Below are 27,611 nucleotides of genomic sequence, written 5' to 3'. Positions count from 1 at the left end.
ATAATCACAAGAAGAGAGCATGGAAAGAAGACAACATGTGGTGTTTAAACTGGAATCATAATCATAAGATTAAAGTGTCAGTTCAAGCACAGTAGGGAACGAAAAGTGAGTTCAATGTGAGTGTGGTTCTCTGTTCACTGAAATATGCATATAAAATATGTAAAACTCTGCACTTGACTTTCCATTTGGCTGTAAATAACCATTTAAAGTGCTGCAGATGGATAAAAGAACTATGCAGACCAGCTCTGTAGGAGACCATGTTTGTCTGAAGAACGTGCTGATGTTTGAGGTCATACTGTGGTACATGACCCCAAAATGTCACCTCATCTCAGCATACCCCGACAGTGACAAACAAATTGTCCCACATGTGACTACGAATGAATTAAACATGCCTGAATGGAGGTCAAGACATCGAGCTAATTAGGACAAACACTATTATTGGTAGGTAATTGATGATAATTGGACTGATCATGACTAATGTGAAAATAATGGTGGTAGATAAGGAGAAGAATTACAGACAAACATAGAAAATATAGTGGAACCAAAAATCTCTTTCACAATGAAGAATCATTTCTGTAGTTAAAATACAGCTTTGTGAGGTTAATAAATAGTTGTGGTAATAATTCCAAGTAAAATAAAAAAATAAAAACAAATTTGAGTTGAACCAATGCTGAATTGTTATTGTTTAAAGACCTGGCCGGTTATCCTCCATTAAAAGCCAACGTGGAAGTGCCAACAACTGCAGTTCTTTGAATGGCCACTTGAGGCCGGCTCCAAAACAAGTCGCCCTGTTAAAAAGCCCAACTTTACAGCAGAAATAAACATGGCCATGGTAAAGAAAACGCGTTTGGTCTCTCCAGCTAATTATCCCGTTCATGACAACTGTTTGGGGGTTGAATTTTTATATAACATTTGAATTTGATCAAGGCTTAAATTGGCATAATTGAGGGTGTGGCTGATTTGAGTGACAGGTTGCTAGCGGTCTGCTACCCAGCGCCATGTGACGGCTGGAGCTCCCCACTCTGAACTTCAGAACGGGCCCTTCAGACACCTATGACTGACGTGACGGAGACTACGTCCATATTTTGTACAGCGAATGGTTATTCTTAATAATTAAGCAGGCATGGTCTTATAACGTGAAGGCTAAGCTTAGGTAAGACAGCAGCCAGGCACAGACCGGGCTGAATTGGGGCTGCCATTACAGAAAGCAGGCCTGCCACCTGTCCCTCGAAATGCGAGTGTGTCACACTCGGCTGGCCGCTCATTGTTAGGCCGGTCTGTGAGACCCCTGCAGAGGGACACCTTTAAATATCAGGTCACAAGAGCGTTAATGTCAAGTGCTCAGCTCACGTGAATTGAACAGTCATCTTCTCTCCTTCCAATCTCACTCTCCCAGTCAGTCACATTTTCTCTTTCTGGAATATGTGAATCATTTCCCCAATAGATCCTCATTTTACAGATAATAAAAAAACTCATCGCAGAAACACGGTCAGGCTCTTATTGGATTAGAAGTCATTAAAAGTGAGAGTTAAACAATATATGTGGTTTATAAAGCAGCTTAAATACATAATATTTTCCTGCCTACTCACAAAAACAGTTATAATACCCTGCGTCATCTCCTCAAAAACACGTGAATTAAATTATAAAAAGGCACAGTCTCATTGCTCTGACAACACTGAAGAATTAATGCTGTGGGTTTTCATTTATTCATTACATAAAAAATCTCGGGTTAATGAGATTCCATTTCCATTCATCAGACCAGGATGTGTCTTTTAGGCTCGACTAATGAATAGCTGCCTTGTACAAGCACTGAACTACATTTGCATTTGTTCAAATTGACACATTAAGAACCTGACAAGTCTCTCGTCATTTCACTCTGGCCCGTCTACTATGGCTTATGAACTTATCTTATTGCGTTATTACCTCGATTAATTGATCAGTCACATGATGCACAGCAGCGACTGGCAATTAAGTGGAAGCATCAAAAATTGTTTTATCCTTTTTTGTTTTTTTACAAGGTGGTAGAGTCTCGTTTTTCTGTCAACCTAATTACACATTTCCTTCTATAACAATGTTTCGGTGAAAACCCATGTGTCCATATTGAAGCAGATGATGTCTTTCTTGTAGCTCATTCGGTTTATTCTGCTTCCGTTATACATTTGGTTGCAGGCTTGGATCCCTGCCAGCAATCATGTAAAAAGGTTTCTAACAAGAGAGGGATTATTACTGCTGTTGGCTGATCTGATGTTTAAAGTATTTACAAAATCCCCACGATAAAATTTGAAAAAAGGAAAGAACAGGGTCGATCGACGATAGAAAGACTGCGTTGAAGGCAGACACGACGTCAGGCATCTGAAAAAGCACTAACCCACTTACCCAGGATGGATATTGGCGAGATGAGATCATATATTGGATCATCACATCTCTCCACTAACCTATAGATGTGTCTGACTGTTGGCTCTGCAGAGGCACCGTGTGTCTGAATAAACCTGCTTTTACACAAATTGAGATGGTAAAATGAAATGAAAAATTATATTTGTGCAGTGTTGCCATCTGTGACGAGTTTGCTTGTTTAGTTTTACTTTAACTCATTGTAACCTTTCTAGAGTGTGAACAGTCTGTTTCTGAAAGCTCAGTCACAGTAGGGGAATAATATTGTGTAGCTTTCTCCAGTCAAATGAGTATAAAATATGTTTCGTTGCATCGCAGGCAAGAAATGTTTTTGCCTTTATTGCAGTGCAGCTCGTTCTTGTTCATATCATACTCATATAGTACTTTGATACTTGTATTAAACATTAATATCCATGTTTGGATGGTTATATATTCAAGTTTAACGCAAGATTTAGGAATATGTTCCCAGAACTTTTTCAATTTCTTTTTCATATAGTTTTAAATGTAGTTATAAACTGAAAATGGTTAACACCGCACAATAATTTTGCTTTGTGCATATATAGGCGATTTATGTGACTTTATAAGATTTTTTATTCCTAGTTTCAATGCATATCCTAAATGTCAGCAACACTTTGAACACACAAAAGGGCGACTTGAACAAAGCCTGTAACAATGAACACAAACAAAACATAATCCTCAAATTAAGATCAAATGTGATGTTGGCTTTGCTGTCCTCTCATGACTATTGTAGGGATTCCAAGGCTGTAAAAATGTTAACCTGATAATGCCCGTCTGCATTATCAGACACTTCGCTAATGTCTGGAATTGAATCATACCTTCCCATGGTCCCCTTTACGCCACCAGACCACAAAGAAAAAGAGAACAAGGAAATATCTAAACTGAATTGACACCCTTCAGCATAGTGACATATTTGGGCATGGGAGGGTTGACAGGCAAAACTATTATGTTTACAGCAGCATTTGCAGAACTTGAGAAGTACGACAAATGCGTGTCTGTCTCCATCTGCTTTAATGCAAGTGGCTGAGGGAAGCCCAAATATGAATTGCTTGGTGACTAAATGAGTGTGCTATTAATAGGCACGCTGTATGGATCTCAGTACTCAGAGAAATGCACCATAAAGACTTGAGGTTAAACGGAATTGTTCAGTCAAATAACCTACCTTTAAATATCAGAATAAGGTTTGGAAAGCATGCGAATAAAATCAGCCAAGCAGTGCTTGTGTGTGCAGAGCACAAGCACTCACCACACAGAATAATGCAAACAAGCACACATACATCCCTATGTGTGTAGAGAAACCTGAGATAGCAATTAAAGAGCGCTCTAATGATATCATTTCCTATGTTTGCCAGACTCCTTACTGCAAAAAAAAAAGAAGAAGAAGAAAAAAAAAGAAGTTATTTAATGGTTGTATAATTTGAAAAAAAGAGGAGAGAAGAAAGGGTCTTTTGGTATTAATGCTAGCTAACTAGAACCCCACACATGGTTCTGTTTCCAGCTAAGCCCTTTGCGTGACTGGCTCTTTTCAGTTGGCAGGCTGAGTGTATGTTCAGTATGCTGAGTGCAGTCGAACAATCAAGATATGGCTGTGTTGACATTTGGTTTATCGAGGAAGCTTTTAAGATGGGAACGATTCCATCGTTTTTATCAGTGGAGTTCAATTAGATCAAGCTCCCTGCCTAAGCTGAAGCCCCCCCCCCCCCCCGAGAAAAAAAATGTTAAAGGGTGCATTTATTATAAATCAACACTAGTTGCACTTACTTGTTGAATTCATCCTACATCAAACAGTAATAGATTAAAGAACAGATTGAAGGAAGGAAGTAATAAAGAGAATGCTGTAAATATAAGCTAAGTTTGAAAGCTAATCTAAATCTTGCCTATGATCTAAAAGGTCAATAAAGGTTAAAGCACAACATATAGTGTTATAGTGGGAGAAGTTGCCAACATCTACCGTCAAATAATTGAGTGGTCTGATTTGGCAAAAAATGAGCTTGTGAATAGATAACGGACCGAGGTCATGCCTGCACTCAATATTCATGTGACCCTTGATTTGTTTTCCTGAGGGAATACTTTTCAAGATAAGAGAAAGGGGAAAGTAAAACAAGGGGAGCAGGTAAAGGGGAAGGGGAGTAATACAAGAGTACAATTTAGAAAGATAAAAGGGGTAACGGAGGGAAATGACATGATTAACTGAGTTAAAGGTTAGCAACAAGGATAGCTGACTTTACTTAACAATTTCAGTAAGTCTTAAGGACTTAAGTTCATTAAAGCTCTGCAACCGACTCACCGGAGCTTCCCCAGAATCCATGGCTATGATGGTATGACAAATTTCAAATAGTGGCAGACGTACACACACTATTTGGGTACACGCCGTCACTTTCTGCAGTCCTGATTTTCTTTGAAAGACAGGAAGGCAAAGACTTGTAACCAGAGAGGCCCAGAGGACCGTGTCACTCGGCACCCTCCTCTACTTTTCCTGAGTCCTCCCAGCACAGGCCACTCTCAGGCTTTAGGTCCTTTGAGAACAAACACATGTCCACTGAGTTAGGTCCAGCTCTCTTATGTATGTGAGCAGGAAAGATAAATATCTGTGCAGGGGTAAGCGAAACACTTTGTGTTAGGCTTCGAAGAAGTTGCTGTCCAAAACGATTTAGCCTGGAGCAGCTCAAAAGAGGCTGTGCTGAACCGCACCATCTGCTCTGATAAATATATTAACAATCAGCTGCAGCTCATCAGAGCACAGAGATTTGGGCTCGGCACAGAATGGCCTCAATGCTGCTCCCAACACCGACAGGCCGCTAGTGCAAGAAACTGTAAGCACAGTCAGGATAAAAAAGGTTTACTGGAGGCTTGTGTTGTACATCAACAACTTCTGGCACCTTAAAATGTTACGCAATGGGTCAAAAAAGTATAGCAAATCAATATAAAACAATATAATAAATAACATATATCCTAAACGCAACAATTGGTTATTTCCACTTGTTTAATCATAATCGAGTGCAAAAATGTAAGTTGAATGAATTCAAATATCATCAAATATCAAGATCTTTCTGGTTAAGCTGCAGGCCTGGTGAGAGTAAAAGTACCCACTGTTTGATTTTTGATAGTTTTTTTTTTTACCTATTGATCTACAAATGGCTTCCAGCTCTAATGAATAATGAATGGCCATATTGTCATCCCACACAGATCAAATTTCACATGGCAAGGGACTGCTAATTAGCCAGGACTTGGCTGGCTCGCAGCTTGCTGTGTTGAACTTGCCAACCACTGCAGTGCAGAGAAAGAGACGACTGAAGCAAAACTGCAAGGGCACTTTTATGATATCTCATATGAAGTTTTCCAATAATATCCTATACTTTCTAAGATCTAAAGGTATATATGTGGATCTTTTTATGTATTTTCACAGAACTTGACAGATCATCAGAATGACAAAGAGAAGTAGGGAAGTATGAAAGAGGAAAAAGGACAATGATGTCAGAAACGTACAATCGTCTATTTGACCTAGAAACTATAACGTGTGCTTTTCTGTAAGATTCTGTAAGAGGAAAGCTGCATGACTGGTGATTTCACCGTTGAATTACACCATGGAAACACAATTATGTGCATGAATTAATTATAAGCACCTGCTGTCATATAATAACTAATATACCCTTTTTGAGGCGAGAATTTTACCATAACTAATTAGATCTTTGACTACATACAAGTAGCACATATAACCATCATTATAAAACTGTAGTTTTCTGCAACAGACAAAGGCTCCCTCTGCAGATAATAGTGATTCAACAGAAAGAACAGTTCCAACTAGTTTGGCTTGTGTGTCTCTGAAAGTAAAAGTCAAGATTCTTAAACATCAAAATAACTGCACGTTTAAAGAAACAGGCCAAATTAAACCAGAGCAGCAATGAATCCACCCCTGAATGTTTCAACACCAAGGACCAAAGAAGGCCCCGTGAATCTTACATCGAAGCTGTTGTCATGATCAGCTAGTGACAACAAATGGCAATTTCAGCTTAGACACTTGTTACCTACGATTCTTGGCGAAAATAAGCATTCATCATTAAAAGAAAATCTGCTTACTTGGCTTGTAAAAATCTACAGTGTGACATTGTGGTGAAGTGTAATCTTTAAGTATGGTGAGAAGTCTATGGGCCGGCGTACTATTGAAGAATTGTGTGTTGACGCAATGTAGCAAGATCTTCTGTTTGTACTCTATTACACAAGTTTTTATTTTTACAATTATTCTTAAAAAAGGCACAGTTGTCTTAAACCGGTCGAGTGCAGTGGTTTGCGGTCTTCCACAGGACAAATGTCTATGACGTGATCATAAAAGTGTTGCATTGATCTTAGTATGGTCATCAAAACCATGAGGAAATATCAATAAAAAACAGCCTCTCAGCTTTAGCAGAAGACATGTTTCTCATAAGAAATGAAACATAAATCCAACAAAACAAATGAAAACCCAGAGCAAAATGTGACGCTCATTCAACGACACAGATTGAGACTTATTTTGAATACAAAAATCATCAGCTAAGTATTGACAGAATTACTTCCCACTTATGCAATAGTTTAAACTATGGCTTAGTTGTATTTTGCCTACACAAGATCAATCAATTTGATTTGGGGTATTTTATTTGGGCCTGACATGTATCAGCAGTCAACTGCAGACAGTAGGGATCCCACATTAATGCTTGTCGAACTAATTTACCTGATTTCCTGCACAAAGCTTTCGTCTTGGCATCTACTACATAATCCTATTACATGTAATAGCATGAGTTTTTGGTTGCTCCTAAAACGTGTTCCTTTCACTGGGCAGTGTGTGGGGGGATGGGTTGGTGGTTCATGTCACTATGTATAAAAGTAAGCCTGGGGAAAACACCCATCAAGTGTATGGATTTAGGCCCTTTCTCTTTCCCTAATTGCTGGAAAGTGGAGGGATCGAGCCACTTCACCTCTTGTGGAAACCCAGAATCAAACACGAGTGTCTTCATTATGAATATCAACTATCCAAGATGACACAGCAACCCCAACTTTGTTTACATGAAAATCAAGACATTAGTGAGTTCATGTTGAGGTAAACTACCCGAGAGAGACTTTTTCGTTTCAAACAACATGCACAACTAGACTTAAAGCAAAACAAACTGCAGACGATATGTCATCTATGTCTTTGTATTAAGGGGATGACAAGCTTTAAGTAGAAGAGTTGGTAACAGTGGCCTGAAGGTTAAGACAGCAATCTTAGGACTGGAAGGTCGCTGGTTATGTTGGCCTTGAGCTAGGAACATAAACAAACCTCCAGTGCAGCTGCTCAGAAGCCCACAAACAAGACTGCGGTTGTTCTAAGCATCTCCTAGATGTGGATGTGTGTTAACGTCTCAATTATTGCTGAAAATAGGCATTCATGCTAAACTAATCTACCCAGGGTAAATAAAGGTTAAAGAAAGAAATATATAGGAAGATAGTTACATTTTGGAAATTACTGGTACTCTGCATTGGACAAGCGGTACACATTACGCCTTTGTTGGATGGATCCTGGATTCCATTAACACATTCGAACACACACACACACACACACACACACACACACACACACACACACACACACACACACACACACACACACACCATTCATTTTGACTTTCGATCAAGTGCAATCTATGTAGCTTTTCAGTTAGATTAAGTGATACACCATAAAATGCTGAGTAGTGTTACAATATGTGGGCCTTACTGTATCGCAAATATTCCCTATTTTTAACATGTATTTATTTGCCACCTCTTGTAATAAAATATGAAACATTAATGTTTTACTTGGCCTTGAAAATGATCTCTAAAGTTATTTTTCGTTTGCATTAACCACCTTACAAGTGCAACTTGGTGTCTTTTTTCAAAGCTAACTGAACGCTGTACAAGATGTTATGACAGTTATACAACACAAGGAACAAATTAGTGGATCATGTTGAGCAAGTCAGCGAAAGGTGCTCTCTTACCTGCAACAGGTGAGTCAGCTGCGATCACTGTTACCAACACGGTCATCCCCAGAAACACTGCACGCCTGCCATGGGCATGCATTAGTGCCTCGAGCATCACCACTAAACCCACAGAGGAGACTAAACCTGCCATGGTACGGCGGGGTATGGTCAAGGCATTTCATCCAATTAGGAAGAGAAGATTCATTCCGAAGAGACTATCAGGTCTGGGTTCTTTCGGCCGCCTGGTGTCCTTTAGGTTAAGGCCCCTCCTTCCATAACATGTGCTCAAAAAGAAGGATGGCTGTTGAAAACAAAAGAGCAACAGTGTGACACTCAAAACAAAGCAACAACATTTTCTCTTGCTACTCACTAATCACTTCATTAACTGGCAGCAACCAATGAAGCACATGCTCCATTTTTGGTTACATTCCCAATGCACACAATAATGGCAACCAGTAAAACCTGTAATAACGGTTAATAACGGGTTTGTTGGAAGGTAATTCCTCTGGAATTGAAAATGAATGATTCAAAAATAGCCATTGATAGTTTTCATTCTCCCTCATCTAAGCACTGGGCAAGTCATTGAATGGTACGTTTAATTTGGATTCTAAAATTAAATATGTTGAAAAATAGCAATACTTTAAACATGTATATAGGCATTTATACATGCATCTTTCCACTAAAGTAAAATGTAAAAAAAACAAAAAAATATATAGTTAAATAAATCACACGTTGTGTGAGTGTATGTGTGTGTGTGTGTGTGTGTGTGTGTGTGTGTGTGTGTGTTGTAAACGAACACGAATGAAGTATTTTCACCCCATTAGATAAACTAAAAAGCCCAACTAACTAAAAACGTGGTGAAGAAAGGCAGAAGGGGAGCAGCGGACTCCATCCCCCGGCTGTGCAGCTAGCTCTCATTCGCTCTCTCATCATGACACCGACATCCCGACGTCTCGCTACTTGACCGTTTAACGGTCATGTGGCTGGTGAGGCTCGACAGACACAGCAGGTTATACCTCTCCCTTCAGGGTCGCGGTACAGTGCTAACGACGGGCTAGCTAACATACTTGTGGAGGTATTTCCCACAGCTAGCTTTTGAGTGCAAAGATAACAGGATATTTTCCCCCCTTTCCCCCCCACAGCCATTCCTGTCAACCCGCTCGGAGCTGCGCATTCAGACTTACCAACAAAAAAAGGGGAGCTCCAACTCTAATAATTCCTTTGTCTGTGTTACGAGAAATATCCTTGGATGAAATACAATTCGGTCAGAGGCTTCGTCATTAAACCTCCCCGTAACCACCTGCCTGCGTCTGAAGTTATTTCAGTGCAAGCGTACTGTGCACGAGCTCGTAGCTGGCTTTCATCTGACACTCTTTTGGTAATAGTTACCTTCTCCCGTCCAGAGGATTGGGTTAGTCCCGCCCCTCGGCTGATCTGATTAGTTTATGATTTATCGCACCGGCTCTCATTGGCTGAAGCTCATTTCTGTCAAAGTGGGCTTTTAAAATTAGGTTGGTCCTTCTCGACTGGCGTCTGCGGCTTCCACGGCAACGTCGCCTCATGCGATGATGCACTCACCGAGGTAGAGGCCACGGATGGACGTGTCAATGCCAGGCTTTTTATTGTCTGAATGGAGTTTACCCATAGACGAGTCATACTTGAAAGAAGTCATGGCCCGAGTCATCAAAGAGGCACCGTTTACCTTCTCCAATGAGTCATCTGTGGTAGTTGGGTTTACAATACCATCAGCATGTCTTCCTCTATTTAAGGATGTTTATGACAAGACACCATCAGTGAGGAAGTAAATGCCCTAAAATCCAAAGAGCCTGCACGGGTGAAGTAGATAATGAAAACATGGTGCTTAGCAAGGGTTTCTGGTTGAAAATAAATGGAGACGTTCAGCATAACCCAAACACGTCAGTGCCAGTATAATGGACGTCAATATTTTGGTGCACGTCGCCACCTGGTGGTAGAATAGTAACGTTGCTGACGTTTGGCTTTCTATATTATAATTTAAATCTGAACATTTAGCTGGTATTGTGCGCGCCATAGTATGATGCTAAATACAATCCTAAAATGTTGATGTCTCTTTTCAAAACATGAACAAAACTAATAATCGAATATGAAGGGAGCTGAAAGCCTATGGTGGAATGTAACTAACTCAACCACTGTATTTATTTAGTTTCTGAAGTACTTCTACTTCATTTGATTATAAGGTTATGCTACTTCATTCACACTCACCGAAATTCCAGATGCAAATATTGCATTTTACGTTTTACCCCACTACATACAAAAATATACAGTATGATGAGTTTATGCAAAATATTCTAACAAATGAATGGATTAGTTTGAACAATTCTATAATATATAACACTCACGGTGGCCATGTGTTTCTTTAGTATTTAAAACAATAATGTAGCACTACTTTAGTACTTAGGACTTTTCCTGGTAATTTAGTATGTTTATAGTATTTCTTACATTTTTTTATTTCTATTTCAACTTCTGCCAGTGAACATAACTTTCTTCCACTGCTGGATTCAATCTCTTGCTTGGGGACACTTTAACGGGGTGTGTAAGTGAGTGAAAACACCTGCTTTTAAACGTCTTCTTTTATTATTTTTCATAATGTGTAGTACGTTTGCATTATTGTAGAATTTCATTTATTTGTAGATGTATTAAAAAAGTTGCTCAGGCACTCACAACAAACCTCAAGCACTATCACACACACACACACACACACACACACACACGCACACACACGTAGTAGAAAACAGGAGACTGGTGCCGTGACTTAACAGTTTAATGTAAATCCAAGACAAAGTGTGATTACATTTCTACACATATACAATATGCATATGTGAGCATACAAATTCTCATTAATAACTCGATTCACCTCGGAGACCGAAAAAATGATCAAAAGTAACAGTGAATAACAAGCTATAACATAGTTCACCACAACGCGAGCCCCTTCTCACCCTACAGTTAGTAAAGAGGACAATTAAAATAACTATATTCTTCTATTTGACGAAGCTGTTTGTCTGTTAAAATCCTCCTGTAAAATTTACAATGCTATCATTAGTTTTTTCGAAGCCTAATATAAATTCACTCCATTTTTCTACAACGAAAATGATTAAGAGAAGCACACAACATCATAATGGTAACACAAGCGCTTAGTAGCAAGTACTCAACTTCTTAGGAGGTTTAATTAATCCTTCTTCTTATTGTCATTATTATATTTATTTAAACATTCTATAAAGCCAGTAAAATATCCATTCTCATAACATACTTAATAATATTAGGCTAAGGAACAGGGTATACGTAGAACGCTACAGATCAGAAGATTGAAATAATGAGACATCACACCCCAATAAACAATAAGTAAATAAGAAAAGACAATTACCAGAGAAGTATACTAGGAATACTGCAGCACACATTAGCTTTATCGACAAAGAATGAGATTTTACACCATTGAGAAACCATACAGCAATGGACATAAAAGGGGGTCAGGGTTTGATGCACTCTTAGGTCTTTAGAAAATGCAAATAAACTGATAAATCACTTGCATGAGTATTGTTGCGCAGAAATTGAGCAATTTACAATTTTGAGAATGTACCAGAAAGGAATTGTGACTTTGACATGACCTCTAGCTTGAGATTCATATTTTTGTAGCGTAAACAGGCAAATCTGGCTTTGAGTGTAGCTTTGGTTTGCCACTTCTAGATTCCGTTAACTCTCTCCGAAAGTAAGATGGTAAAAGCTACATTCTTCCGTTATGTAGAGTAGGACCAAAGGTCTTACAACACAGCAATTTAAGGGATTTAAAGTGATACAAATGGATCTATAGCCTTGCCTGGTTTTACATAAATTAGAATAAATTAAGATAGTAGGAAAAACAATTGTATTTCAATCAGTTTTGGTTCTTAATTCCATTCATTTGGCATCAAACCTTGACCACCTCACCCTGAATTCCCCCAAGGAGCAAAAGGAGCAGATCTCCTCAACGAAAAGTTTAAAAAAACGACATATACTCTCATCCGAAAGGGCTTTAAGAATGCTCGTGTGGCTATAGATTATGAATTACCTGGTGACAGAGAGTACATCCTTTTATGATTAATCCACCTCACCCATCTTCCTGACTCCTGTACTTCGGGAGGCCAAACGGTTTATACTGTGCGGGTGGATGTTGCGGGTCGTCTGCTCTCCAAGTCACCTTTTTGTTTGTCTGAAGGAATGTTTCCCAGTGTTTCCAAAGCTCCAGGGGGAGGAGTGATCACAATTACACCATGAGCAAAGCTGAAAGTGTGAGTGTATTTTATAGGAGAATGCCGTGCTTCAAAGAGAGTGAGACACTGCCTTGTTTAGTTATTAAATGTCACCATAAACCTTTGGAGGTATTGTTGGCTATTTGGAAGGCAGTCCTCTAACAGTAAAGTCGCTAGCTGGGAAGGCTATGCTCACCTCAACAACACAAAACATTTTTACACTCTACTTAAGCACATTTTGGTAATTGTAAGGTCACTCGATCTACATTAATGCTCACATTTCTGATTCCCCCCCTTTTTTTATAAAACACAAAACATTGGTTATGTAAAACAGAGTAATAGACTAAGGTATCATACACATCAAGTCATTTTCCACAATGTTGCGCGCACACAGGGCCTCTCTTAATTGGATCTTTCATTTGAGGAAATAGCAATTATTTGACACCCCCTAATCATGAGGATAGTAGTAGTTTTACATTACTTCTCTAACATGGGATTTTGCTGGAGATCAGATCTATAATTATTGCATCATGCATGGCCACTTACGGTGTAGAAATTAAATGAATGGTCACCCACTGAGAAAGATCTAAAGCCATTTTCAGATGTCGCAGGTCACACATTACATTCATTTTGTGCGGGTGACCGTGGTTTTAAAGGTATAGTTGGTACATTTTTGATTAATTCATTTTTACAGGTCATTCTATTCCATGGCACGCTAATGTAAAACAAACGTTTTAGTTTACAAATTCTTTTTCATACAACACCAATAAAGCTACAACATCGGCGACGTAAAAAAAACCAAAAAAAATACCAACAACAACAACAACAACAACAACTGGCTTATCAATTTGGAGAGAGATTTGATACTTATTGATCATTCAACATAGACAGGTGTGAGGAGAAATGAAAGTGAAACCAAACAAGCTTCAAAACAGACTGCAGCTCTTCTCATAGTTGAACGTCCAGATTCTCAACAAATGGATTACTTTGCTGTATGCTTTAAATATGTCAAGTCGTCCTTGTGAACATGCATTTGCTCGGGGGGGGGGGGAGACACAACATGTCCTCAACATGACTCACGAAGCATTTAAAGACGAGACCAAAAGTTATTGCCTGTCGGCTGCTCGAGCAAAGCTGTGGAGGATTGCTTGTACTGTACTGTGTACATGATCGGTCTGTTGGATTCTTTGGTGGGAGAAGCGAAAAAAAGAGATAGTGTGACAATGCTATCCCCATGCCGACAGGACAGCAGTGGAGCATGGGTATTGCCGGATTCCCTCAAACAGTGGAATGTTTCAGTAGTCTGTGTCATCACAGAGGAGCCAACAGATTGCAATGGATAATCCTCTCCCTTATGCATGTGTGTGTGCTTAGGCCCCGATGAACCCTAGAGGAAATTAAGTAAATCAAATCAAATATAAAGACAACAGCAGAACAGAGAATAATGATGTAACCAGCTACGTACTATGTAATCACATCTTTAACTATCCGGACCTCAGGCTTGCATGCTGGAGCTGACGGGGAGTTGGGGGGGGGGGGGCGGGGGGGGGACCAGGATGACAAACCACTCCGGGGCCCATCAAGTGATGTTTTTACGAGATCGTTGTGTTCCTAACCTGGCTGTGGCCCCCACAAGCCAAAGCAACTATCTATAAGGGCCCCATTGGGTTATCATCAACTCAACACTTACTGTCACCAGCAGTGTTGCAACACTTTACACAGGTGCACCCACCTCCACGGAATACTAAACATTACTGTACATCAACCTCCAGGTTACAAAATAGAAATGAGCCTGACATATCATAAAAAGACACATCCACAAGAATTATTGCAACAATCTCTAAAAATAAACACAATATGTACTACAGCCATGTCAAAAAGTTCAAGATAATGTTAAGTTAAAAAAGAAAAAATCACTTCAAATGCAAGTACTATGGCAAACCATGAAGGAGATGGGGAAGGCTTTCACTAAACCACCAGCAGTACTGATGTATACGTTCAAGAGGACAAATGAACAGAGGAGTTATTTGTATCATTGGCTACAAGAAAAAGAAGAATATGTTTGTTTAATCAAGCAGCAAACACACAAAGTGACAGCCCTATTGGTTCTCTAAGTGTTCAGGTATCCCGTTCGGCTGGCGTGGCGATGTCTGTGGTGTACCTGGCTCGAAGACAAATGGACAGTGGCAACAAATCGTCCACGAGGTGCCCTTCCAGGTGTATGCTGTGGCATTTCCCTTCTGTTCTGTTCTTGCAGCTCTGAGACGCAACCCAAATCTCAAGCGCAACAAATAACTTGCAATTATCTTTGCTGGAGGAACAAACAACATTAGCAACAAATGACAACAACAAAAGAATCCATGTCAGAAGTATAAGTGTGCATTCAGGCGAGGTAGTGCCCCCTTTCGGCTCCTACCGACCACCCGAGCTCAGTGTCACTATCAACCTGCTCAGTGCCAACTTGCTACCATTTTAGTCCCATTTAAGATAGAGAGTGTCACCCCGCCCTCCACAGTCCCTACCTAAACTGACCCTACGCCTTCAAACAGCCCCTTCCCTCGTGCCTACGCAGTATCTCTCTCAAACAACCCTCGATCTTCTGCCTGGCTATCCCGGGCCTCACAGACCCACCCTCATGGCAACCATAACTTTCCATCAGGCCCTTCTCTCGGACTAGCTTTAAACCTTAAAACAACGACCTCTACTGTGTCTCAAACATTGTACTGTAACTCATTCCCTGGACATGAAAACTGAGCGAATATCTCTGCTCTGTTGCACGATGCATGAATTCCCTTGTGTGATTATAAAAAAACAAAACAATATATTCCAAACTAAAGCCACAATTTGGGTGCCACTGTGATAGCGGTTTACAGCTACAGCTAGACTGTACATTTTCATATTTACATTAATATCTAGAGCAAAATGTAACAAGAATGTATCTATGACTTTGGTAAGTACCCCAGGCAAGTTATCTCATGCACACATAATAAAATAGCTCAGCATGATATCAGCTCTGACATTAATCTTCATCATCTATAATACGCTGTCATTAAGGACAAGAAACAGCAAGGGCTGAGCCTACACCTGGAAGAGAGCTACAACTGCCCCGACTAGGATGTCAAACCAGGGGAACATGTCTCTGTACGTATGTATAGCTATAGTCTCTTGTGGCTTTCAGGATTCAAGCCAAGTAAACTGTGTCGTTATATCTGTAAGGCACTACGAGGGAACAATGGTCAAAACCTAAAGACTGAAGAGAGTTTTAAGGAGGTGGACTACACACGCATGGCTGACAGTAGCACACACAGACAATCACGTTGTACATGCCTATGTTATTATAACCACTTTGTGCAATCACATTGAAAAAAGAGGTTCAAATAAATCTATTGGTATTGGGGGAAAAAAGAAGGTTTCCTTCTTTAAACAAACAGGTGCAGACTGCTACATTCTAAGAACGGGGTCCAACTAACTAAGACACCGAGCTAAAACTGAAGTATCGTCATAAAAGTGAAACATAAAGGAACAGAATATCTATAAATACACTAAAAAGTTTGTTGTCTTCTGTTGGTTATATTTCCAGAAGCCTCCTCGGCTGGAGAAGGTGGAGTGGGAGGGGGGGAGGGGGGGGAGTTGCCTCTCTTTTCTCCCCACACCATGAATGATTTGGAAATATTAAGACAGTTCAAGGCCATCAATATATTTTTTTTTCTTTGAAGAGCAGCAGGTTTTCGTATTTCACCTTCTCCCAAATGTCTTGGGACTCCAAACTTCCAGTCAGTAACCCCTGTTCAACAGTCTCTTCCCAAATTTAAGAGGGGAAAATAAAAGAAAACAAACCAGAAAGCCTCTGCTGTCCCAAAAGGCCGGTTTCAAACTTCCCTGTAAAACTAATCAGACATCACTTCCTTCATGAAGAAAAGTGAAGAGTAGACAAATAAACACAAAACTGGCCCTTTCAGGAGAAAAAAAATGGAAAAGAAAACATCTTGAACTGTACCCCTCAGAAATTCAACCCCATCTTTCCCTTCTAGAGAGGCTGTGAATCATTTTTTCTTCTTCTTTTCTCTCTGTCGTTATATCTTCAAGTTATACGTGACAGTTTCATGAGGATTGCATGTTCCTCTGTCTCTGTTTATGTCTGAGGTCGAGGAGAGGATGTTTAGGATGTCAACGGGGTTCAGGGCGGGAGGGTTCGGGGGCAGCAGCAGCGCCGGGACAGGCTCTCCAGTGTCAGTCAGTGTCTTCTCTAGAGGTAAGGGTACTGGTTGACCTTGGTGGGGCTCAGAGGATATCCAGTGTAGACAGCGGAGGCAGGCGAAGCGCTGATGTAGGCCTGGTGGGCAAACTGGGCCTGGTACTGGCTGTGGTGCAAGGTGGGCGAAGGCAGCACGCCGTGGCCCATGCTGACCGGGACCTGGTGGACGATGCTTGGTGGGTAGCTTCCGTGCTGGATTGCGTGGCGTGCTGAGCCCTGTGACGCCACCAGGTGGGCTACGGTGCCGGTGGAGCCCAGAGCAGCAGAGGCTGTGTAGGTGTAGAGGTGGGGCTGGCTGGGTAGGTGTGTGGCAGCCAGGTGCGGGTGGACGTTGCCCGTGTGAGCGGGGCTATTGTGATGGAAAGAGTACGGGGCCTGAGTGGCGATGGTGGGGGTGATGTAGGCCTGCTGGCGCCGATGACCATTTCGCTCAGCTACCATATGCTGCTGGGCCTGGACGAGGAGATGATAGACAGCTGAATGTCAGTTTAATCACATATATGAAACATATTGTTATTATTATTATTATTATTACTATTATTGTTATTATCCTAGCTTGACATTTTGGGGAATTAGGTTATTTGGCTACCTAAGCTAACTGGACAATGTTTACCAAACAGACATGTGGGTGGTATCGATCTTCTCGACAAACAGAATCTGAAAAAGCTTATTCACAAAATGAAGCTATAAGCTATATAGTACATACTATATACAATATACACAATTCCACTACACACATCATACACTCTTATTCCCACGCCGACGCTCACCATACCTGGCTGAGATTGAGAGGCTGCTGCTGGAGGGAGTGTAGTCGGTAGGACCCGCCTCCGGTCACGACCCCGTGTAAGTGATTATTGCCAGACACCACCCCATTGGAGGATTTGAATTTGTAAGCTGAATTCTGATGGTTCATTACTTCTGCACAGGAGAGGATACAAGTTTGGTTATTTGGGAAGCAGTGACTCCAATACACAACGTAACCGTTAGTAGCTAATGCTCGAGGCTGTGTTGTAGGTGAGGGAGGACTCTCTCACACTCCCTTACCTGGCATCAGGCGCTCGCACTCATTTGGGACCTCACTGCTCTGGGTTTTGAAAGGTGGAATGATGATGGTGCGGGGGTTCCCATTGTTGTAGTTGTCCAGGATGGTGGTCTTTGTGTCGTAGCTGTTGTTGTTGGGGGGTCTGGACTCCATAGTGTAAGGGCTGTTGTTGCTGGAACAGTCGGAGTTGGGTGAATCGTGGACCGTCACGCAACTGATGACATTCTTCCGCTGCTTTGAAGATGAACTGGAGGAAACAGAGGGGAGGAAAGTTACGTTCTGTCATATCAATATGTGCTGGTTTAGTGGTAACATGTCTTCACTGTATTTTATTTGCATTTTACTGTATTATTTTAATTATCAGATTATTCGTGCTCTCTTTAATTGTATACTGTATGCTGCTGCCAAGAACTGAACCTTATAATGTGCGTGAAAAAAATACTTTCACAGTTCATAAATCTATTGTTACAATTGCTTTCTTTTCCTTCATACTATGGGATTGCTTAGTTTGTGTTTGAGTACAGCATATCATGAAGGACTTGTCTTTGGCACATCTTTTCTTTTCTGTTGTCAGATGACTGCATGGTTATACAATTGATTTGATCCATGGTCACCAAGTACCACTGCCACAGTAATTACCAGCAGCCTTGCATGGCTCCATTAGAATTATATCAAATTGCTTTTATGGTCAACTGATACTAGAAACACGGCGATAAGTCATTTTAAAAGCTTTATATCATTCAAATGTTTAAAACCCAAATATGTGGTCACAGAAACATACCTAAGATGGCAGAAAGTTGGCTTCTTAGTTCAACTGATATGGTGAAAACATGTCCCCACCCTGCTAAGCAGACGCATGACATATTCAAAAGAGGTCTCTTTTTTTCTCAGTCCTGGGACTCTGTGAAAGTTCATCTATCAACGAAAAGCCTGCAAACGTTTTACCCGTGTGGCGATTCCCTGTATCAGGATAAGCGATGACAAACACACTTCTGAGCTTGCATCGGCCGAGCGAAGCAGAACCACATTAATCCCTTAAAACCCAGAACTGACCTCTTGTTTCGTTTGTGGTCCTCTTCCTCATCCGTGTCACTGCTGATTGTGATGATGCTGACTGCAGGGCTGGGCGTGTCGGGGATGATGATGGTCTGTCTGGGGACGTGGTGCTGGTGCTGGTGCTGGTGGTCGCGGGTGGTGCTGGAAGCCTGCTCTGCTTCGCTAGCCCCCCACCCGCCACCCCCACAGCCCTGCGGGGGCAGGCAGTTGGAGGCCGAGCCGTTCTGTAGCACGGCGCAGCGCGGAGGTGTGTTCTCTTTCACTCGCTTGGAGCGCTGCGGGGATAGCACCGCCTGAGAGGACGACACCTCGTAGGCTGACATGTTCCTAATCGAAAGACAGAGCAGAGAATGAAGTGTCACATTGGGGAAAAATACACGGACACCGTAGATTCAGAGCTGTGAGACATCATGATCTTTGTGTGATTGTCTTCAGCCGCCATTAGGGATATTTACAATACGTCTAGAATGTGTGAGAGTACCTGGCAGACATCTGGTGCTGTTTGTTCTTTTTGGAAGTGGAGTTGTTATTGGTCGAGGGCTGCCTCATAACGTGTGCCACACCCACATTGAGCGTCTGGTTGGATGGGAGCGTGACGTGGCCAGCCAACAAGGCCGGCTGCTGCATGATGGGGTTGTAATGGCTGCCATGTGGATGTGAATTCCTGTAACACAACACGTTTCATGAGACCACAACAATAAGACACGCTGAAAGATACATCGGTACATCAGGATCATCAAACTCAACACTGGTGAGGAAAAAGAAAGACAGGGGGAAGTATTTCTCACAGAAGCCAGCGGGTGGCAGCAGCTAACTTTTCAAAAGAGAACGAAAGCAGGAGAGGGAACAAGTGAGGGAGAGAGTGAAGAGGGAGGGCAGAGGAGCTGACACCGGCAGCTGTGGAGCGATAGCTCTGCAGAGGAAGTGCGACACTTTCCCAATCGTCTCTCTGTGGACAACAGAGCTGCCACTGGACAGGGAAGTAGGGGAGGGACGGGGAGGTGAGCATCTGGTCACAGATGGACAGTTCCCAATGAATGTGTACATACATGGCCCCAGCAGTCCTACGCATACACAAGATATACCTGCATCCTCCTTATCTCCCTGCAGATCGTCTTCTGCCATCTATCCATCCATTTATCGAGTGACAGGCTATACTAGAGCTGATGTCTCTACTTGTACATATATCCCATCTCCCTGAAGTAAATCTGCTCTTATAAAAGCGCCAGCATTCACGTGGGGACTGTGATTCATGGACAATAAAGGACAAGCTGTCAGGGAGATACAGGCTCCTCGGTCAATCAGTCGTATGCTATACCATCTTCCTATAGCACATTTTGACCTATAAAAGCCATAAAACCACTGCTCACCTTTGAAATCAATTTGTTTGCCCTGACCTGCAATCTTGCCCCAAATGTTATGTGTATAAACTTGATTTTACAAAAGTGCTTTGTTCTCGAAGCTTTAAAGTGACACACGTCAACCTGCTAGATTTATTTATCCAGCTAAATCCTTGGGAGAAGAAAAAAAAACTGCAGGCCACAATATTCAGACATCAACGGCTAAGACGGGCTGGGAGCAGTTACACGAAAAGGAAGCAGTGTTGTTCACCTCCAGTTGGCGAGAGGCTGTGTGCTGCTCATGGAGTCGGGGATGACGGTGGCATGCTGGACTGAGGTGTGGGTGAGTTGCTGCCAGGCTGGAGGCAGCAGGATCTGCTGGGTGCCGCTGGGCCAGGCCTGCTGAGGGAAGAGAACACAGAGTGGGGGATAAACACAGAGGGGGGAGAAGACGAGAAGGGTTGAAAGGACACAGAGAGGAGATACAGAGAAACAGTCAGCTGCCATGTAACAAAACAACCGAGCAATGCATTTTATTAATTTGTTTTCTAAAAGTCTGTCAGGGACTGCAAAGTCACCCATGATTGAGTCTTTTCATTTAGGCATAATAAATGAAGGGACAAGGGGAACTCATTGAACTCATTCATTAGTTCTGAGGGTGCTGTAATAAATTACAGTATCTTTTCCAAAGTGCATAACAGCTGGTCTAAACCAGCAACCGGGCATGTAAAATGAACTCCACCAGCTTCAAGGAGACATCCATCCTCAGAGGAGATAAGACCAGGAATTAATAAAGATGTACAGCAGCTCCTTTCTTTGTCGGCTTTCGTATGAGTGTGTGTGTGTGTTATGTGATTATGTATTTGACTTGAGTCAAATCAACCTCTGTTCTAATTACATTCGTAGGCCTATTCAAGCAGCTGTGAAAGGCCACTTTGTATTTCTGATGCAGAACAAGGAGGAGTATCTGGCATTATGTGCCCCAAGATGGGCCAAGATGAGTGTGCATGCATGCATGAATGAACGTGTTTGTGTGTTACTGTGTGTGTAACCCTAATAGTTTAATGCAGTTCTATTGATTAGCACTTTAATGTCAGGGCTAATAAATTGTTCCTTTAATACCTTTTGCACATCAATTTACAACAGCATCAGTATGTGCTGTGGCACACACGTTTAAATAGAGGAAGAAAAAGACCCAAAGACACAGAGAGAGAGAAAGAGAGAGAGAGAGAGGGAGAGGGAGAGGGAGAGGGAGAGAGAGAGAAAGAAAGAGAGAGTGAGACATTGAGGCACCATACAAAATGCAAAGCAGATAATCTGTGCATTTGCTACGGTAACTTTATTTTTACCTTCATCTTTTCACTTGATCTCAACCTTTATCTTTGTATTCACATATTTGCTTTGCGCTGTCTGTTTCCATTATATTCTGACACAAAGTAGCTGTTCTGTTCTGTATTCTGGCTGCAGGCTTGTGGAAGTGGAATTGTTTTTGTCTGAGGCAGGCTGCAAAGTCCAAACCAACACGCCTGTGGTTGAAGTGCTGCAGGGGGCATCTGCAGGCCAGCGGTGCTGCCTTGTCTGTGCACTGATGACTGACATCTCTAATGGAACATTCTGGAGCTGGAGATGGTCTTTACATCTAAGACCACATCCAAGGCCTTTTATCAACATGCCATTAAGAGACTGTAATACATCCATCCATCTCCTGCTCCTCCCGCTCACTCTATCACTCTCACTCGGCGTCTGCGTTGTGTAACCAGCCTGTCTGCCCTGAAATGGTAACCCAGTTAAGAGGCCATTTCTTTCTTCTCAGAGTACACCATCACTATCAGCGACCCACCGCCTCCCACCTCGAACCTACACTCCCCGGGTGAAAACCCTTTGTCACCTCGGGGGCCTTGAAAGCCCCAGCGCTCACTCCCCAATTGTTTCCACATTTTCTGCATTCCTGCTTCAGATAAAAGTCCTGTTGGTCTCCCTGCTTAGAGCCTTCTTCCCTCTCCCGCTTCTCTGCTCGCCCAGGGTGCTCAGGGTTAAACTCGCACGGGTCCAAGGTGGGCAAAGGGTACGGGCATGGGTAGCAGTGAGCAGTGGTGGGTGAAGGCGCAGGTGGGGAGAATTCGACCGACAACACAGCCGAGGCCGTGGGACCTCCCACCGTTAAAGAATAAATATACCACAAACCCAGTTGTGACGTGCATGCTCGCTGGCCTATATAATCCATCTGCTTACTATTGCATGTCTTTGTTTAACATATGGGCAGACAGGGGTGAATACCTGCAGAGCAGGGCACCAATGTGTGATCCACACATGATATAACAGGTCATGTCATTTACATGTTCCTTAAAGACACAGAGATGCTTTAATTCGTCTTGCCTCTGACGCAACTATCATATTCATGGATCTGGTGATGCTCTGAATTCTCTGGTCATGCAGAGCCTCAGCCAAGCTTCCCCTGACCTCCCGGGATCCTCCGAGGCCTGTAATTTGGAGCGCCTGACTTGGAAGCAGCCCTGGAGCTAATCACTATTTGGTATCTGACAGATTAACCCACCATAGAAACACAGGCGCACACACACATACACACATACACACACACACACACACACACACACACACACACACACATACACACACACACACACACACACACACACACATGCACAGAGCTTCGCTGCCTGTCTGCCTGCCTACTGCATGATTAACTGGAGATAAGGGAGCGCTTCAAACTCCCTCGATTCACAGGGATATTTAAAGCCTTCGTGGAAATTTCCATAGGGAAAGAGGTGGTGTGGTGATGGAAGTGGTCTACAGGGTGTGTGTGTGTGTGTGTGTGTGTGTAGGGAGGGGGGGGGCGCGTCTGCCTCTGTGTGTGTGTTTGCATGTAGGTGTGTGTGTGTGCGTGCAGAGAGAGTGATTCACAGTCACTCCCTGTTACTTCCAACAACTGTATATTAGCCGCTAAAGCTACGGCCCTAGTGTGCAAGCTCCAGTGAAGGCCTTCTCTGTGTGAACGGCTCCTGCTTTTGTTTGCACCAGACCATGGCAGCCTCAGCCTCCAGGAGAGCGGGGCAGCTTTAAGAGCGAGTGAGGGGGAGAGGGTAAGAGGACCAAGAGAGAGAGAGAAAGAGACAGAGGCAGGGAGCAATGCACAGGAGAGCTTGGCCTGAATGCGCTCAGGAAGAAAACAGCTGCCAGCAGGGGCAGGGTCAGGAACACTGAGTGATTTCCAGCCTCCATCGATAGATAGGGAGAGCGGGGTAATGTATCTAGGCAACGGAACACATTTCTGGTCATGTGACCATTATGTTTTCAAGCCCCTCCCATTCCACCCTTGCCATGAAGGAGAAGTTGGTGCTGGTGCTGTGGTAAGTATGTTTTTTCACAAAAATGTGTTTTTTGCATGTAAAAGTAAATGTTCTTGCTGTGAACTAAATCAACTGTTGTGTCAAAGCAAATTGATTCAGGTAGAAACACTTATATCATACATGTTGATGAACTTCCAACATAAAACCATGTATTGCTAAGAGATGTGTTTTTTTCTAAAATAGTGGCTGTGGGGTAAAGTGAGACAAATGCCATGAAGCACAAGTTAAGTTTAGTCTTAAACCTATTTTAGAGTAATATTACATTACATTACGTTTTATTTTTAATGTCGTAAACATTGTAGAAAAGCCATCATGCCAAGAAACTACACCAGGAAGACAACCTGGGGCCAAACACCCCTCGCCTCCACCAGAATGGGATGGATGAATGAAGACACCTGGCCTGAGTTCCTTGATCACTTGATACAGCACACTAAGTGCACTTCTGACCATCCCATGCTGCTAATCCTTGATAATCTTAAAGCTCACATCTCACTCAAGGCAGTAGAAAAAGCAAAGAGCAACGGTATTGTTCTGCTCACCCTTCCACCCCACACATCCCATCGCATGCAGCCTCTCGACGTGACCGTGTATGGCCCGTTCAAGACCCTATACAGCCGAGCTCTTGATGGGTGGATGAGATCTACCCCTGGCAAAACAGTCTCCATCTACCAGATTGCAGGACTTGTGAATGAGGCCTTCTTTTCAGCAGTGACACCACGGAATATCACTTCTGGATTCAAGTCTACTGGGATTTTCCCAATTAACCAAGATATTTTCCCCGAGGAAGCGTTTGCACCATCCATGGTGTCAGACCGGCCAAATCCTGAGCTGCAGCCTGCATCCACTGGTCCATCCACTTCAGATGATCCAGATGGTCCACTCCCTGCAGATGAACCACCTGCAGATGAACCACCTGCTGCAGATGAGCCACTCGCTGATGCAGATCCATCCACTGCGCGTGGTCCACATGGATGTGCCTCGCCAGCTGACTCAGATGTGCCACATGATCCCAGCCGACCTGGATATGTGTCTCCTCGTGAAATCCTACCACTTCCCAAATGTCTGCCCAGAGCACAAACCAAAAGAAAGAGTGTGAAGACAGCCATCCTAACTGATACTCCTGAGAAGCAGACAATAGAAAAGGCTTATGAAGAGAGTCAAAATAAACTGGCAGGGAAAAAGCAAAATAGCAAAGAAAAGGAAAAACCGAAAAGGAAAGCACCCAAAAAGAAAATCATAGATAGCGACTCTGAGGAGAGTGATGTCCCTGTCCCACTTGATGATGAGTTTGACAAAGAGAGCTCTGAGGATGAGAGAAGTGATCCTGAAAACACAGATCTGTCCGTGGGTGACTTTGTCCTAGTTAACTTTGCAACCAAACACAGGAGTCTCCGTTACATTGGCATGGTTGAGAAAGTTGAGGATGACGAAGTTCTTACACAATTCCTCAGAAGAATCCAGGGAAACAAGAAAGAGTGGGAGAGACCCACGTTTGCTATAAAGGAAAATGATGTGGCACATGTTCCTAAAGGTGATGTGGTGAAGAAGCTGCCTCAACCTAATAGGCCTGGAGGAACCACACAGAGAGAGCAACTCTTCACCTTTCCCTGTAACCTTCAGGGCTGGAATGTAGAGTAGGCCTTGTTATAGAGTATGAGGCTGATGTTCTAATCCAGGTGGGTCTAGTCTTGTGTTCTGAGTCCCAGGCTGTTAGCTGGTTCTGATTATGGTCCCATGACTGTGTTCTAATCTAACTGGTTCGATCTGTCATTTGAATGCTGATAAAAACATTTTGAATTATATTATGTTGTATATGATTTTGTTCGGAGTTACTTTCAAGTGTTAAAAAAAATGTGCTTACTTGACTAATCCCCATGATTCTGTTACTAGTCCGATATTAGTTTTGGAATGTGTGGTTGTCAATCCAGCTGTCAGTATTCTAAATGTTACAACATGTGTTGTTATGGTAGTTTTAAAGTGGAAAAAGTAAGTGGTTCACTTTACACCCTTGATTTCTCTGGTCTGTCTCACTTTACCCCTAAGATGGGGTAAAAGTGAGACACAAGACCACTTTTTTTAAAACAATCATATTTTCACTGTCCTTTGTCCTGAAGACATTCTAATCATTTACATTGCTAGGAAACATCATGAATTAATGGGAAATGTGTACATTTTACTGATATATTATTTTAGCTCGCCTAGAGGGGAGCAAATGTAAAAAATGTCTCACATTACCCCGCTCTCCCTACTATTCTTAGTGTAGGCTTATGAAAAAAAGGATGCAGAGAGCTTTGTTCGAATGCGAGCAGTTCCAATTCTGAAAGGCCCCGTTAGTCTTCAGAGCCAAAAAAACTCTATTAGGGCCTTCTCTGTGGTACTCTACCTGTGTAAGCAGGCCAGGTTGAATCTGCAGAGGCTGGGCACCAGGGGCCTGTGTCACTATGGGAACAGCATTCTCCATCCGCACAGAGTAACTGGTGTGCTTGGAAGGGGACGCCTGCAGCCCTGTGCACAAAAAAAGTACAGAGGATGTCAACAAAACAGTCACTGATAAAAAAAAAAACACAAATAATTGTATGCATTTCTGCAGAATTAAGAGCGAGAGATCACACAATGTGTTTTATTTGCACACTGATTTATGTGCAACAGATGTCGAAACCCCTCTGCTGTGTTCGAATATAGAAACGGCACTTAGGAAAACACAAACAGTAGTCATGGCAATAGTATAAAAACGGCGTCTAATAATGGATTTTTTATCACCCATTCCATAAAAAGAATAAGTAAACAAACAGAATAATGCCTTAGAGCTCTTCTGCCCTCCCAGCGCAAACACAGAGGAGAAAAACAGGGCAGTGAGTGAGCCTTACACTAACATATTACATTTCCTTTCAAATGATTAATTGCCTCATCAAGTTATCATAGAAGGACAGTTTGTTTGGTACAATTGACGCTACCTGTGGGGTGCAAGACCAAAAGTGCAAAGCAAAATGACCAAAAGGGACATACAGAGCTGTATGTATTGTATAAGATAAAGGTTTCGTTGTGTTTTATCCTCATATCATGTTCTAGTGCAGGCGCTCATGACTGGGATTTTATGTTTTGCACAGATGTCCACAAATCCCACTCTATTTACTCACACTAATGCATACTGACTGGTCAAAGCTCCTTACCTTGGAAGCCAGGGGGGCAGACGATGAGCGCCTGCTGGAAGGGGTCAGGCCGGGCAGCACAGAGCTGAGGAGCCCCCGGCTGCAGGGGCATGCTCCTCTGGGCCACGGCTGCCATGGAGGCAGCGGAGGGCTGGTAGAGTGCAGATTGGTAGTTTAGTATGGAGACATCAGGACTTGCAAAGGAAAGGGTGGCATTGTTGTTGGAGGGAACCAGGTTGGTGGCCTAAAGGAATGATGGGACCAAAATAAAAATCATGAGAGTGAAGGAAGTGATGGGAACAACAGGGAAGTGGAAGTGCTCCAGGGAGGCAGGGTTGAACAGCAGGCACGATAAAAAAAACAAAACAAGGAAGATAACAGTATTCTAAAATAAAAATAAAAATGCACACACAAAAATGCAAAACAACCACCGGATCAAGATAAGATGAGAGGAGAAGAATAAGGAAATTAGACGACTGATTTGAAAGTGTCTTAAAATATGCAGACTGTTGATTTGATTAATTAGAGAGAGGGAAAGACTGTTAGGAGAGATGCAATCAATGCTACAATTCTTAGAATAATTATCCATCAATGAGCAAAATGCCACCCGAGCACATTTAGACTAGAGATTTTGAGAGTCGTGTATCATTTACAGCATTTACTGGCAACCAAACTTCTGGTGACAATATCCTGAACATAAATGTATTATATGTCTCTGTACACAATTTAGCAACAACAAACCACACAGCAGCATAAACAGC

The 27,611-nt window shown here is 42.4% G+C and overlaps 2 protein-coding genes across 6 annotated transcripts in view; both read right to left on the bottom strand.

The window, feature by feature from the left end:
• Window positions 1-9,758, bottom strand: part of si:ch211-1e14.1 (UPF0606 protein KIAA1549) — a 34,776-nt gene extending 25,018 nt beyond the window's left edge. Inside the window, exons 1-2 of the mRNA XM_034536067.1 lie at window positions 9,560-9,758; window positions 8,394-8,676 (exon numbers count right to left, since the gene is read on the bottom strand). Of these exons, the coding sequence (XP_034391958.1) occupies window positions 8,394-8,526 (133 nt within the window). The 5' untranslated portion in view covers window positions 8,527-8,676; window positions 9,560-9,758. The remainder of the gene's footprint in view (window positions 1-8,393; window positions 8,677-9,559) is intronic.
• Window positions 9,759-11,157: 1,399 nt separating this feature from the next.
• hipk2 (homeodomain interacting protein kinase 2) overlaps window positions 11,158-27,611 on the bottom strand; it is a 70,469-nt gene continuing 54,015 nt past the window's right edge. For 3 of the 5 annotated variants that reach the window (XM_034534434.1, XM_034534437.1, XM_034534436.1), the window contains exons 8-15: window positions 26,872-27,094; window positions 26,085-26,206; window positions 20,605-20,735; window positions 19,475-19,657; window positions 18,991-19,320; window positions 17,940-18,184; window positions 17,668-17,813; window positions 11,158-17,345 (exon numbers count right to left, since the gene is read on the bottom strand). In XM_034534434.1, coding sequence (XP_034390325.1) covers window positions 16,884-17,345; window positions 17,668-17,813; window positions 17,940-18,184; window positions 18,991-19,320; window positions 19,475-19,657; window positions 20,605-20,735; window positions 26,085-26,206; window positions 26,872-27,094 — 1,842 coding nt within the window. In that variant the 3' untranslated portion in view covers window positions 11,158-16,883. The remainder of the gene's footprint in view (window positions 17,346-17,667; window positions 17,814-17,939; window positions 18,185-18,990; window positions 19,321-19,474; window positions 19,658-20,604; window positions 20,736-26,084; window positions 26,207-26,871; window positions 27,095-27,611) is intronic. The other 2 variants (XM_034534435.1, XM_034534438.1) reach the window with 2 other exon arrangements.

Source organism: Cyclopterus lumpus, chromosome 6 (genome assembly GCF_009769545.1).
Source record: "Cyclopterus lumpus isolate fCycLum1 chromosome 6, fCycLum1.pri, whole genome shotgun sequence".
Taxonomy (NCBI): Eukaryota; Metazoa; Chordata; class Actinopteri; order Perciformes; family Cyclopteridae; genus Cyclopterus; species Cyclopterus lumpus.
The sequence above is the reverse complement of the archived record's forward strand: the minus strand, read 5'-3'. Positions and strand labels throughout refer to the sequence as shown.